At 38.8% G+C, this 13,137-nt stretch overlaps 1 protein-coding gene across 1 annotated transcript in view; it reads left to right on the forward strand.

Annotated features, from left to right (window-relative positions):
- The window catches only part of KMT2C (lysine methyltransferase 2C), a 298,335-nt gene that overhangs the window by 120,019 nt on the left and 165,179 nt on the right, over positions 1–13,137 (forward strand). The window contains exons 5-6 of the mRNA XM_007469801.1: positions 1,962–2,110; positions 3,086–3,195. Of these exons, the coding sequence (XP_007469863.1) occupies positions 1,962–2,110; positions 3,086–3,195 (259 nt within the window). The remainder of the gene's footprint in view (positions 1–1,961; positions 2,111–3,085; positions 3,196–13,137) is intronic.

The raw sequence follows: 13,137 nt of genomic DNA on the forward strand, positions 1-13,137 counted from the left end.
GCTAAGTTAATTTTTAGTGAAAACTTTATGAGCTAAAATAATTATGTAAAAGTAGCCTTGGTTTAATGAAAGTCTTTATATACACTTAAGAGTTTAACAAGTTATTAAGTGATGATAACAAGCCGGTTAATGGACCTTAGGAATAAAGCATGTTTATGAAATTTGGAAATCATTTAGGGATAAACAGTTACTTTAGCTTGATCATTTTAAATATTTACAGAATATGTTGCTAATGAGTTATAAACCAGATAAACAACTAGTTAATTTTTTAATTTGAAAAGGAGTATTTTAAAATAGTTTTTCCCTCATGGTGCAGTAAATATAAGAATATATAATCAAGGATTCATTCCCTCCTTTTTTTTAGACTTAAAATGGGGGGGGTATGTAAATATTTCAGCTGACTTCTCTCGATGTTCTCTCCGAAGCTGGGTTCCTCATCCGTAGGGTTGGTGGTGTCAGCATCTTACTGATGTGTTGTGTACATACAAACTGGTTGTAAAACCTGAAGGTGAAATTTGACTAACCTGCTGCTTGGGAACTGGTTAGTAATAGACTGGTTAGTCATTCCATGGGTTTTTATACCTGTCCCCCCATCAAATTACGGGTGTAAAGAAAATATGTTAAAACAATGCATTCGTCTTCATAGATGAACTGTTAGTCTTTTTTTCCTCCTAATGAATTAGCAAGTTAGTAATGAAGATGTATTTGTAGGAATGGAGATTATATTTACTGGAAGGTTTGTTCTCATTTCATTGTGGGCAAATGTTATAAAAACAAGAATTTGAAGTTAGCATAGCATGGTAAACTTAAAAAAAAAGTCTATGCATTTCTACTGCTGAACATAAAAATTACTGGTTATTTTTTATATGGTTTGATATTTAAATGTACTTATTGAAATATGTTAATACTTTTTTTCTTTCAATGATTCCAGGTATAAAAAAGTTTAGTACCCTGGTCATTGTGCTGATTTTCTCTTAATAGGAATCATGATATATATCCAGCATACAGCAGTGCAGTGAGTTATGATCTATATTCAATAGTGATTTAATCCAGAATTATGATCAGGTTAAATACTGTGATATCAGGAGAAGATTAAAGTCTTAGTGCCAGCCATCTGATTTCCCATGTTTAATGTTAATCACAATAGTAGTCATTGTTTACTTCTTGATCTCAATTCATATATGAAGTTTTAGAGCTTTCAAAATTTGAAATCTCCCATATGTTATTCAGTGAACACTTACTCAGTGTTCATTTTTATACTGTACTTTTTGCTATTACACTTTTCCCCTTATTCCCAGGTCACTAGTAGCTGTTTTGTTTTTGCTTTTTACTTCTGGTTTGTGAGGTAAAGTCTTAGCAGAGGATACTTGCAGCATCATGCCACAGTCCAGCTGTCGGGATTGCTGAGGGGACCTTAAGGAGGCTCCAGGGCTCACATTTCTCTCCCACTGCCTCCCTCTTCACACTTCTAGTGGGTCTTCATTTCCCCTGGGAAGTAACCTTGCTGTCCGTAAAACTAACTGCCAGCTCTGTAGTGGCAGTCCTCACTGATCATAAAGCAAATTAGAAATATCTGATTTGATCAAGTTGTTTTTTAAGCATTTAAGGAGGGCCAAAGGGAATATTCATTTTATGTGATAAAATATGGTTCCTGACTAGACTATTAGAGTGTCACTTAAAAATATATATATATAAAATGGCAAAATAAGTCTGCAACTGTAATTTGTAACACTTCCTTATGGATTTGGAGACTTTTTTTTTAGTTGCTTACATGATATAATATAGCTATCCAGTTTTATATCTATACTATGAATAATAACATATTCTAAAAGTTGTTTTATGATAGTTTATGCCTAAGTAAAATTGATTAGGCAATACATTATATTTAAGTCGTTATAAAAGGAAACAATTTTCTACTTGTTATCACTTTCACATCCATTTTGTTTTATTTTATTTTCCAGGGAACGGTCTCCTCAGCAGAATATAGTACCTTGTGTAAGTGTAAGCACGCAGACTGCTTCAGATGATCAGGCTGGTAAATTATGGGATGAACTCAGTCTGGTTGGCCTTCCGGATGCCATTGATGTCCAAGCCTTATTTGACCCTACAGGTATGAGCCAGTCTTCATTAATAACTACCTTTTGATTCTGTAAGCATTTTCACTTTAGCAAATTATCTACTTAATAGTAAATACTGTTCATCTAGAAATAATTATCACATTGGAAAAACGTCATTGTTAAGTATACCTGCTTAGGTAAAATAAATTGTCTAATTATGTTTACCTAACTTACTTAGCATCTGCACAGGGCCATCACTGGGCTGGATGCTTTTATAAATGTTTGCATTTACACTTGTGTAGGCAGCAGTGCCATGGAGATCTGACAGTTGCAGAGAGAGAAATTTTAAAGGGATCTATGAAAACCCGGGGAACATGGCAGTCTGGGTCTACTTGAAGTAGGGGTGAAGGGTAAAGATCTAAGCCCTGTGAATGTCCTGTAACGCAGCATAGTAATCCATACTCAGGATTTGGTGCTGTTGGGGTTTTGAGTGAAGAACTGCGTGTAATTGTTCAGGTGCTCTGTGAGAGAGAGTTTAAAGACTGAGCTGTTACTGATGATTGATGTGGGCTCTTGGTGTGGGGTGCAGTGGAATAGAGGTGTATATGTAGCTTATTTGTCAGAAACAAAGTATTAAGTAATTTTCCTTTATGTTTTATGTAAATACACCAAATAAAATATAGTAACGGTTAAATAAAATGACTAGAAACGAATTTCTCTGTTGAAGGAATAATCACTAAATTCACTGTGCATCAGAATCACTTGGAGGGCTTGTTGACACATTGATTTCTGGGCACCATGGCAAGAGCTTTTGATTCAGTAGGTCTTGGTTGTGGTCTGATATTTGCATTTATAACAAGTTCCTAGATGATACATTTCAAGGAGGGCTGCTTTAGTGGTATCACAAATATTGGATGCCATTGTGTATTCACACATTTGAATTGATTTGGGGGATTTTCACCGTCACTTATTAGCGTTAATACGTTTAATGTTTATTCAGTTGCTTCTTTTCACTTTAACCATTTTAGGCACTTGCTGGGCTCATCACCGTTGTGTGGAATGGTCACTGAGGGTGTGCCAGATGGAAGAACCGTTGTCAGTGAACGTGGACAGAGCTGTTGTCTCAGGGAGCACAGAAGTAAGTAGAAGAAACACATATTTAAACAACAGCTTTATAACATTTACTGTGTCAACATAAAAGATTCACTTCCAAGATTTATTAAATGATTACTATCATGTAAAAATCCTTAAAATAGGAAACTATTAATTTATATCCAAGAGTAGTTTGTGCAGACCACTAGAATATAGTATGTTAAGTTGTGCAATAAATGCATATCTTTAAAATAAATATTTTACATTTAAATCAGAAATTAAAATTCTTAGAAATGGGTATTACTGACTATGATTACGCATCTTACTCTTTAAGACAAAACTTAGACGAAGATTTAAAATAAGAGAGACAGGATTTGACATCTTTAGTCCACAGTGTGAGCTAGCTCTGTTCGCTATTTTAAAAATTGATTAAAATATTTCTTTTCAGTAAAGTTGGCAGTTCGGTTTGTCTTTTTGGCACTATCCCAAAGTAATATCATATACACCGTCTGCCATCTTTCAAAGCTTTCACTGCGATTTTCATGTGATTTTGAATCGAGAAATAAATGCAACGTTTACCTTCCATCTATAAAGGCAACAAACCCTATGAAGTGAAATTGCTTTGCTGCCTACAAATTCCCTCTGGTTTTTGACAGGTATATTTGGGAGAAGTGAAACAGGCCTTCCAAAGGAATATTAGAAGTGGAATTTTTTACCGTAGAAATTATACGGGCTTTAATAGATTTAATATAGGTAAACATTTCAAAAGTATTGTTGAGACACGGACTTAGATTTAATTATTCAGTTATTATAACATTTGCTTTACTCAGGTGATCAAAATTACCTACTTTATATGGATGAGTAACCCTCACCTCAGGATTAGTCAAGTTAAGGGTGTCTGTTTTGGAAATGTGACATTACATTTAAAGGCTTACATTACCAAATTTTGAACAGTATAATGCACGATAAATAATTTCCGCAGTCTGAACATACTTAGATGGCCAGATCGTGACTGTGATAGATCAGTGAGAACTGTTTCTTCCATGAACTGCTTTAGAAGTAGCTTTGGAATATTTTGTGACAGTGAGAAGCGTTATAGGAAAGGCAATGAGCAAAGGCTAAAATGAACTGTAACAACCCATTTTTGATAAGGCTGTGGGGAAATAGGCACTCTTATGCTTCATTGGTGGGAATGCAAATTGGTACATGTCTTCTGGGGAGAAATTTGGCGAAATGCCTAACAGACTATACATGCACTTATCTTTTGACCTTTCTGAGATTCTATCCTGAAAATATGCCTCCAATAATACAAAAACATTAACAGCATTGTTCAGTTTGCAAAATATTGGAAACAACCTCTGACCACACATAATAGAATGGTTGAATAGACCGTGGTATGGTTCATACAGTGGAATACTGTGCAACTGTAAAAATACTGTGAGGAATATTTTTATGAACTAATACAAAGTAGTTTCCAATATATACTTTTAAGTGGAATAAAAAAGTGCAAAAGACCACTTATGGTGTGCAACACTTTATGTAGGAAGGAATGAGATGTAAGAAAGTATATATGCATATGCACATTTGTGGAAAAGAAACACAGGAAGAATAAGCCAGAAAGTAGAGAGATTGGTTACCTGTCTCTAAAAGGTGGGTGGGAAACAGGTGGAATGAAGACAGGAGTGGGATCCGTATAGCAGGGATGTGGTGCGACACTTCTCAGATATATCTTTTTGTATAGCTCTGACTCTTAGAACCATGAGAATGTTTCACCTACCCCTGAATAAGCAACTACAGCCATCTGGGCTATGGGGGAACCTAAAATGGGATAGCAAAATTCACATTGACAGGGGTAGGGAAAAAACTAAGCAACTGAAAAATAGTGTCTTGACTGGATACCCGTAAAGCTAAAGACAAAAAACCCCTGCATATACATGCACATACCTGCTGTAATCGAGTGAGTAAAATTCTAAAATGACTTTTGTGGTGGTAGAATTGGAGATATCAATATAAACTTAAGGTTTTTAATATTTATATGGAAAGATACAGAAATATAGGTATGTGTGTATGCATGTGTTAGTATGCTGCATTTATCTCCTAGCTCTGTGCCCTGTGAAGGCCTAGAAGTAGTGACTTCTGGTAGCAGTGAACACATCTAGTGCCTAGATCTTGGTTTCTAACCAGTGTTCTCCAATGAAAAGGACCAGAGCTCCTTGAAAAGTGGCTCATGGTGCAGGGAAGATACAAGATGAGGTGCCAGAAAGCAAGGAAGTGCTCAGAGAGATGGGGACTCAAGCACAGGAGCCAACCTGAAGGAGCCCCTAAGAGCTGGACCAATTTGAGCAGCAACAGAAAATAATGATAGTCTTGGGGTTTCATCCATGGAATGAGCCACACTGATAAATAAATTGATAAAATAGATACGTAGCGTAGGTCAAGTCACATCACTTCTCTGCCTAACACTCTTCAGTGACTTCCCGTTTCACTAAGAGGAAAAAAGCCAGTCCTTCCTGACTGGCAAGGCCTCCACCATCTTCACCACTCCCACGAGTGCCCTTCCCCTCCCTCGCTTCCTTCAGCCTCAATGATCTCTTTGGTCTTCCTCAAAACCGTCCACCTCTAGGCCTTTGCAGTCCCTGTTCCCTACATGCATGGCTTCCTCCCTCATTTCCTTTAGGTATTTATTGATGTTACCTAATCTGTGAGGGCTTTGCTGGGCTCCCTATTGAAAATTTCAGGAGACTCCCCCTCCCATCATACCCCCGCTGGATTGTTCTCTCCTCCGTACTTACCAGCGTCTAACACAGTGTATATTTACTTAATAACCTTATCTGTCTCTCCTCACTAGATAATAGTGCCCTTCTGAAAAGGATCTTTTTCTGTTTTGGTCATTCCTCAATAAATACTAGTAGCCTAAATGAATAGCCCTAAAGATCATTCATGGAATCATTCATAGTTAGAAGAAAGAAGTCACAAGTAAGTGCCAAAGTATTAAAGGAGGTCACCAGTGTGGTTAATTTTATATAAGCTTATAAATTTATAATTGTCAAAAGAACCCCTCTAAAATAGAGTAAATCTTTACAGTCCTACGTAAGAGGTGGGGTGGGGTGGTGTGAAAATGAAAAATCTTTGATGTCTTAAAAGGTTCCCCAGGGGCAAAGTGTGTAAAAGTGCTGTTGAGCTTAGAACAGGCTTTTATTTTACCAAAAAACAGATGTTAAAAATTTGTCGACAGTTATTAGGATGACGTGGCTGAATGTATTATATCTACCTCTGTTTTCAAAGAAAATAAACACGTCATCTGCCTCTTCAAGATAAAGGTGGTGTTTCAACAATAAGAATGTAATGACTTTTCACAGAAACATGTGCTGAGGGTTGAGCATTTTGAAAACAGATGTTTGGAACTATTTCTATTGGTAGTTTATTGTCAGAAACAGTGAAAGTTTGTAATCAAACAAACAACAAAAATATTCTCACATTGGTTGCCAAAAAATCCTGGACACAATTTTCTGATTAAAATATTCTAAAGAGTTTATGGATGTTTTAAACTCCTTTGTTAAAAATTAATATTTTTTTTACTTTGGAAGGTGAAAATCTACTGGCTAATTTTTGATAATTTTGGTTGGGATTGAAAAATGGTTGTAGAAATATGTACTTTTGTTTAGATCTCCCTATTTTTGTGAGAATCATTTTTTTAAAAGCCTTTGACAGATACTGAAATAAACTGAAGTTAGCATTGGACCTTTCAATCTTTTAATGATGGAAAAGAACAAGATACAAAGCTCAGATGGGGGGTTGCAGTACTCTAAACTTTTGGATTGTCTGCATCTTTAAATAAGAAATAGTTGAGCACGTGTCCTTAATATACATCGTCATTGGAATATGTGTCTCTCCTTTATGTCACTTAGCAACATTTGTAAATTTATGTTGTTTCTCTGAGTATTTAATTACCTTTGGTCCCCCCACTAGGGCTGTAGGCATCACGAGGGCATGAATACTGTATGTGTTGGTTTGTCATTTTATCTCTAGTGCCTGACAAAGTACCTGGAACACAAGGGAGTCATTTATGGGATAAATGTATGCATGAGTGGAGTTTGCCAGTGAAGGGCAATACTGAGTGCTGTGGTCCAAGGGAGCGGAGTGTGCTACTGGCACCTAGTGGCGCTGCGAACCACCTGCACTGCACAGGCAGGACCCAGCTCCCCTGGTGCCAAGGTTGACAAACCCCCCGTAATCAGGAAATATTATTTCTATTTTAAAACTAATACATTTAATATATTTCCTCCATTGTTAAATGGCATGCATTATCAAGCGGTTCATTTTTTCTGGATTGTCCCACAGATTGTTTTTCTGTTACAGCAGATTGTTTAGGTTTTCCACAGGGAACTTTATTTATTTTTTGCTAGATGGGAGAATATGCTAAACTACGACCTGTATTTCAGGAAAGGTAATGGCGTTTCTCTTTTAATTTCCTCTTTGGAGCCCTGGGGGTGCTACCAACAACTTGGAAATCTGGATAATTTGAATATTACCAAGGGAATACTTTAATCCTGAATTCTACAGATGTTTGATCATTTATTTACCTAACGGCCCTCTTTCTAGCACTTCGCTCATTGCCCCCCAAAGAAATATCCCATAAACCTCCAACACATATTTCCGTTATTTAAGTAGTTCTGAATCAGCTGTTCAGCCTTACTCTATAAATAAAACATTAAAACATTACTTATAACATCTCTCCACTTAGACTGGTAATTTCTCATGCTTTCTTCACCCTCATCATCTGCCACAACCCCATATCTTTTCTTTTTTTAATTTTTTGGCTGCGCTGGGTCTCCGTGCTGTGCATGGGTTTTTCTCTAGTTGTGGCGAGTGGGGGCTACTCTTCATTGCAGTGGCTTGGTTTCTCTTGTTGTGGAGCATAGGCTGTACGTGCATGGGCTCAGTAGCTGTGGCTTGCGGGCTCTAGAGCGTGGGCTCAGTAGCTGTGACGCACGGGCTTAGTTGCTCCGTGGCATGTGGGATCTTCCCAGACCAGGGCTCGAACCCGTGTCGCCTGCATTGGCAGGCAGATTCTTAACCACTGCGCCACCAGGGAAGCCCTCACAATCCCATATTGCAATTCTATTGTATTCTACTGATTTTGTGCCAGTTGTCTGTGCAAAAACCACCCAAGTTCTGCAAGAAGAGTTGTAAGTTTCTAATATTTTGGGTTCTTGTTGTAGACTGAAAAAGAGGACCAAAGTAACTTTTCTATATAAGGTGGAAGTACACATTAAGAATGTAGACAAGCAGTGTAATGTAAATGTAATTTTTGTTTAAAAAAATTAATAACAATGTACAGTAAAAGTCTCTCTCCACACCCCTCCCCTATAAACATTGCTTTGCAATGTAAACTAAACAATTATCAAAGTTATGTGTTCTTCATTTTACCCTATAGTTTTAAGAGGAAGGAAACGTTCACATATCTGAATTCTGTTTGTGCTCAGGGGTCCACAAGATACCTCTGCCTTGGAGACTGACTAGGACTCATGGAACTCAGCACAGAGTTGTAATTATGGCTAAGACTTGCCTTTATGTGCTAAAGGTGCAAAATGAAAAGTTTTTTTTTTGTTTTTTTTTTTTTTGCGGTACGCGGGCCTCTCACTGTTGTGGCCTCTCCTGTTGTGGAGCACAGGCTCCGGACGCGCAGGCTTAGCGGCCATGGCTCACGGGCCCAGCCGCTCCGCGGCATGTGGGATCCTCCCGGACCGGGGCATGAAGCTGCGTCCCCTGCATCGGCAGGCGGACTCCCAACCACTGTGCCACCAGGGAAGCCCAAAGAAAAGATCTTAATGGAGAAAGACCTTGATGAACTCTGGAAGACCCCATGTGCAGGCTTCCTTAGGCGCTTCCGCCTGTGAGGGGCCTGCAGAGCTCCCTCTTCCTCCAGCAGTACAGATAGGGCAGCATGTGCATGGTGCTTCTGCCCGGAGAAGTTCAAGGTCTTTACTGGGGCTAGTCATGTATGCACCCTCTGCCCAGCACGTACCAGAAGGAAAGCCATATTGTTTGCACAGTTAATCTAGGCACAGTAAACTGCCCTTATCACATAGGCAACCCTGGGAGCCCTCCAAAAGCCAACTTCCTAGATGCCACCTATGTAAGCAGGCCTTTCTAAGGATAGTAGTATCAGGAATGCTGTTTTAACCCTTCTTTTGCACAGAAATAAGATTGGATTGTGTTTCAATTTCAACATTTCTGTCTGTATAACTATAGTATTTGCTTGTTAGTTTACAACAATGAATTATTCCACATCATAGGGAGGCTGTGATAGGTGCTCTAGTGGTTATATAAAATAACTTTTAACTTTGATCAGAGGAGAGATATTGATAAGGACACTTTTTTTTTTAACATCTTTATTGGAGTATAAATGCTTTACAATGGTGTGTTAGTTTCTGCTTTATAACAAAGTGAATCAGCTATACATATACATATATCCCCATATCTCCTCCCTCTTGCATCTCCCTCCCACCCTCTCTATCCCACCCCTCTAGGTGGTCACAAAGCACTGAGCTGATCTCCCTGTGCTGTGCGGCTGCTTCCCACTAGCTATCTGTTTTACGTTTGGTAGTGTATATATGTCCATGCCACTCTCTCACTTCGTCCCAACTTACCCTTCCGATAAGGACACTTTTGACTGTAACAGAAAAATCCTGTATTTGACTCTGAAATCTACTTTGTCTGATACTAATATATCCATTCTAACTTTCTTTTGACTAGTGTAAATATGGTATATCGTTCCACCCTTTTATTTTACCCTATTATATTTTTATACTTAATGTGTGTTTCTTACAGGCAGCAGGTTTTTAAAAAATCTAACCTGGCAGTCTCTGCTTTTTTATTTGTAGTACTTAGGCTACATACGCTTAATGTGATTAAGCCCCTCCACCCCCATTTGTGTCCATCTGTTCTTTGTTTCCTTTTTCCTGCATTCTTTTGGATTGAAGGTTTTTATGATTCCATTTTATCTCCTTTGCTGGATTATTACCTATACAGGCATACCTTATTTTATTGCGCCTTGCTTTATTGCACTTTGCAGGTATTCTGGTTTTTTACAAACTGAAGGTTTGTGGCAACTCTGCATCAAGTAAGTCTATCACTGCCATTTTTTCCCAATAGCATTTGCTCAGTTCTTGACCCCGTGTCACATTTTGGTAATTCTCACAGTATTTCAAAGTTTTTCAGTATTATTATATTTGTTATGGTGATCTGTGATTGGTAACCTTTGATGATGCTATTGTAATTGTTTTGGGGTGCTGCAGACTGTAACCACATAAGACAGCGAACTGAATCCATAAATGTTCTGTGTGTTCTGACTGCCCCATCCACTGGCTGTTCCCCTGTCTTTCTTCCTCTCCGCAGGCCTCCCTATTCCCTGAGACACAACAGTATTGAAATTAGTTGTGTTAATAACCCTACAGTGGTCTTTAAGTGTTTAAGTGAAAGGAAGACTCTCGATGTCTCTTACTTTAAATCAAGAGCTAGAAATGATGAAACTGAGTGAGGAAGACGTGTGGAAGGCTGAGATAGGCTGAAAACTAGGCCTCTTGTGTCAAACAGTTTAGCCAGGCTGTGAATGCAAAGGAAAGTTCTTAAAAGAAATTAAAAGTGTTCCTCCAGTGAAAACACAAACGACAAGAAAGCAACACAGCCTTATTGCAGTTATGGAGAAAGTTTTAGTGTTCTGTACAGAAGGTCAGACCAGCCACAACATTCCCTGAAGCCAAAGCCTAATCCAGAGCAAGTCCCTAATTCTCTTGAAATCTGTAAAGGCTAAGAGAGATGGTAAAGCTGCAGAAAAACACCTTGGAGCTAGCAGAGGTTGGTTCATGAGGTTTGAGGAAAGAAGCCACATCTCCGTGACATTAAAGTGCAAGTGCTGATGTAGAAGCTGTAGGTCATCCAGAAGATCTAGGTAAGATAATTATAATGAAGGTGGCTACAGCGAACAGCAGATTTTCAGTGTAGACAAAACAGCCTTCTACTGGAAGAAGACACCATCAAGGACTTTCATACTAGAGAGGAGAAGTCAGTATCTGACTTCAAATCTTCAAAGGACAGGCTGAGTCTCTTGTTAGGGGCTAATGCAACTGGTGACTATAAGCTGAAGCCAGTGCTTATATACCATTCCCCAAAATACTAGGGCCCTTAAGAATTATGCCAAATCTACTGTGCGTGTGCTCTATAAGTGGGGCAACAAAGCCTGGATGACAGTACATCTGGTTGCAGCATGTTTTACTGAATAAGCCCACTGTTGACACCTACTGCTCAGAAAAAAATACTTTCAAAATACTATATTCCTTTCAAAATATATTCCTTTCAAAATATATTCCTTTCAAAATATATATTCCTTTCAAAATTTCAAATATATATTGCTTTCAAAATATATATTCCTTTCAAAATACTACTGCTCATTGGCAGTGCACCTGGTCACTCAAGAGCTCTGATGGAGATGTACAATGAGATTTATGTTGTTTTCATGCCTGTGAACACATCCATTCTGCAGCTCATGGATCAAAGAGTAATTCTGACTTTCAAGTCTTATTATTTAAGAAAATACATTTCTTAAGGCTGTAGCTGCCAGAGATAGTGATTCCTCTGATGGATCTGGGCAGTCACTTGAAGACCTTCTGGAGAGGACTCACCATTCTAGATGCCATTAAGACTATTCATGGTTCGTGGGAAGAGGTCAACATCTCAGCATTAACAGGAGTTTGGAAGTAGTTGATTCCAGCCCTCATGGGTGACTTTGAGGGGTTTAGGACTTCAGTGGGGGAAGTAACTGCAGATGTGGTGGAAACAGCAGGAGAACTAGAATCAGAAGTAGAACCTGAAGATGTTGACTAAAATGCTGCAATCTCGTGATAAAACTTGAGCAGATAAGGAGTTGCTTCTTATTGATGGGCAGAGAAAGTAGTTTCTTGACAGTGAATCTATTCCTGGTGAAGATGCTGTGAAGATTATTGAAATGACAGCAAAGGATTTAGAATATTACATGAGTATTACTTTCGTTGATAAAGCAGCGGCAGGATTTGAGAGGATTGACTCCAATTTGGAAAGAAGTTCTACTGTGGGTAAAATGCTATCAAACTGCGTTGCATGCTTGAGAAATTGTTTGTGGGAGGAAGAGTCAGTTGACTTTCCAGACTTCACTGCCGTCTTATGTTAAAAGCTTGCCACACCACCCCACCTTTGGCAGCCGCCACCCCATCACGCAGCAGCCACCAGCAGAAAGATTGTGATTTGCTTTAGGCACAGATGATGGTTAGCAGTTTTTAGCAATAAAGCATTTTAATTTATTTAATTTATTAAATAATTTTAATTTACTAATTTATGTCTGCATTGGGTCTTTTTTGCTGCATGTGGGCTCTCTCTAGTTGTGGTGAGTGGGGCTACTCTTCCTTGCAGTGCGCGGGCTTCTCATTGTGGTGGCTTCTCTTGTTGCAGAGCACAGGCTCTAGGCGCATGGGCTTCGGTAGTTGTGGCTCGCTTGTGGGCTTCAGTGGTTGTGGCTTGCGGGCTCAGCAGTTGTGGCATGCGGGCTCTAGAGCACAGGCTCAGTAGTTGTGGCGCACAGGCTTAGTTCCTCCGCGGCGTGTGGGATCTTCCCAGACCAGAACTCAAACCATGTCCCCTGCATTGGCAGGCGGATTCTTAACCACTGCGCCACCAGGGGAGCCCAGTAATAAAGCATTTTAAAATTAAGGTATGTACGTTGATTTTTAGACAGAATGCTATTGCCCACTTAATAGACTGCAGTATTGTGTAAACATAACTTTTATATGCTCTGGGAAACAAAAAAAAATTGTGTAACTCGCTTTATTTTGGTGCTCTGGAATTGAACATATGGTATCTACAAGGTATTCCTATAACCCTTGTTTTGTTATTTTATTGGTTGCTTTAGGGTTTATAGTGTGCATCTTTCACTTACCAGTCTACCCTGAAGTGC

The sequence above is a fragment of the Lipotes vexillifer genome, unplaced genomic scaffold (assembly GCF_000442215.2).
Source record: "Lipotes vexillifer unplaced genomic scaffold, Lipotes_vexillifer_v1.1 scaffold472, whole genome shotgun sequence".
In the NCBI taxonomy this organism is placed as follows: domain Eukaryota; kingdom Metazoa; phylum Chordata; class Mammalia; order Artiodactyla; family Lipotidae; genus Lipotes; species Lipotes vexillifer.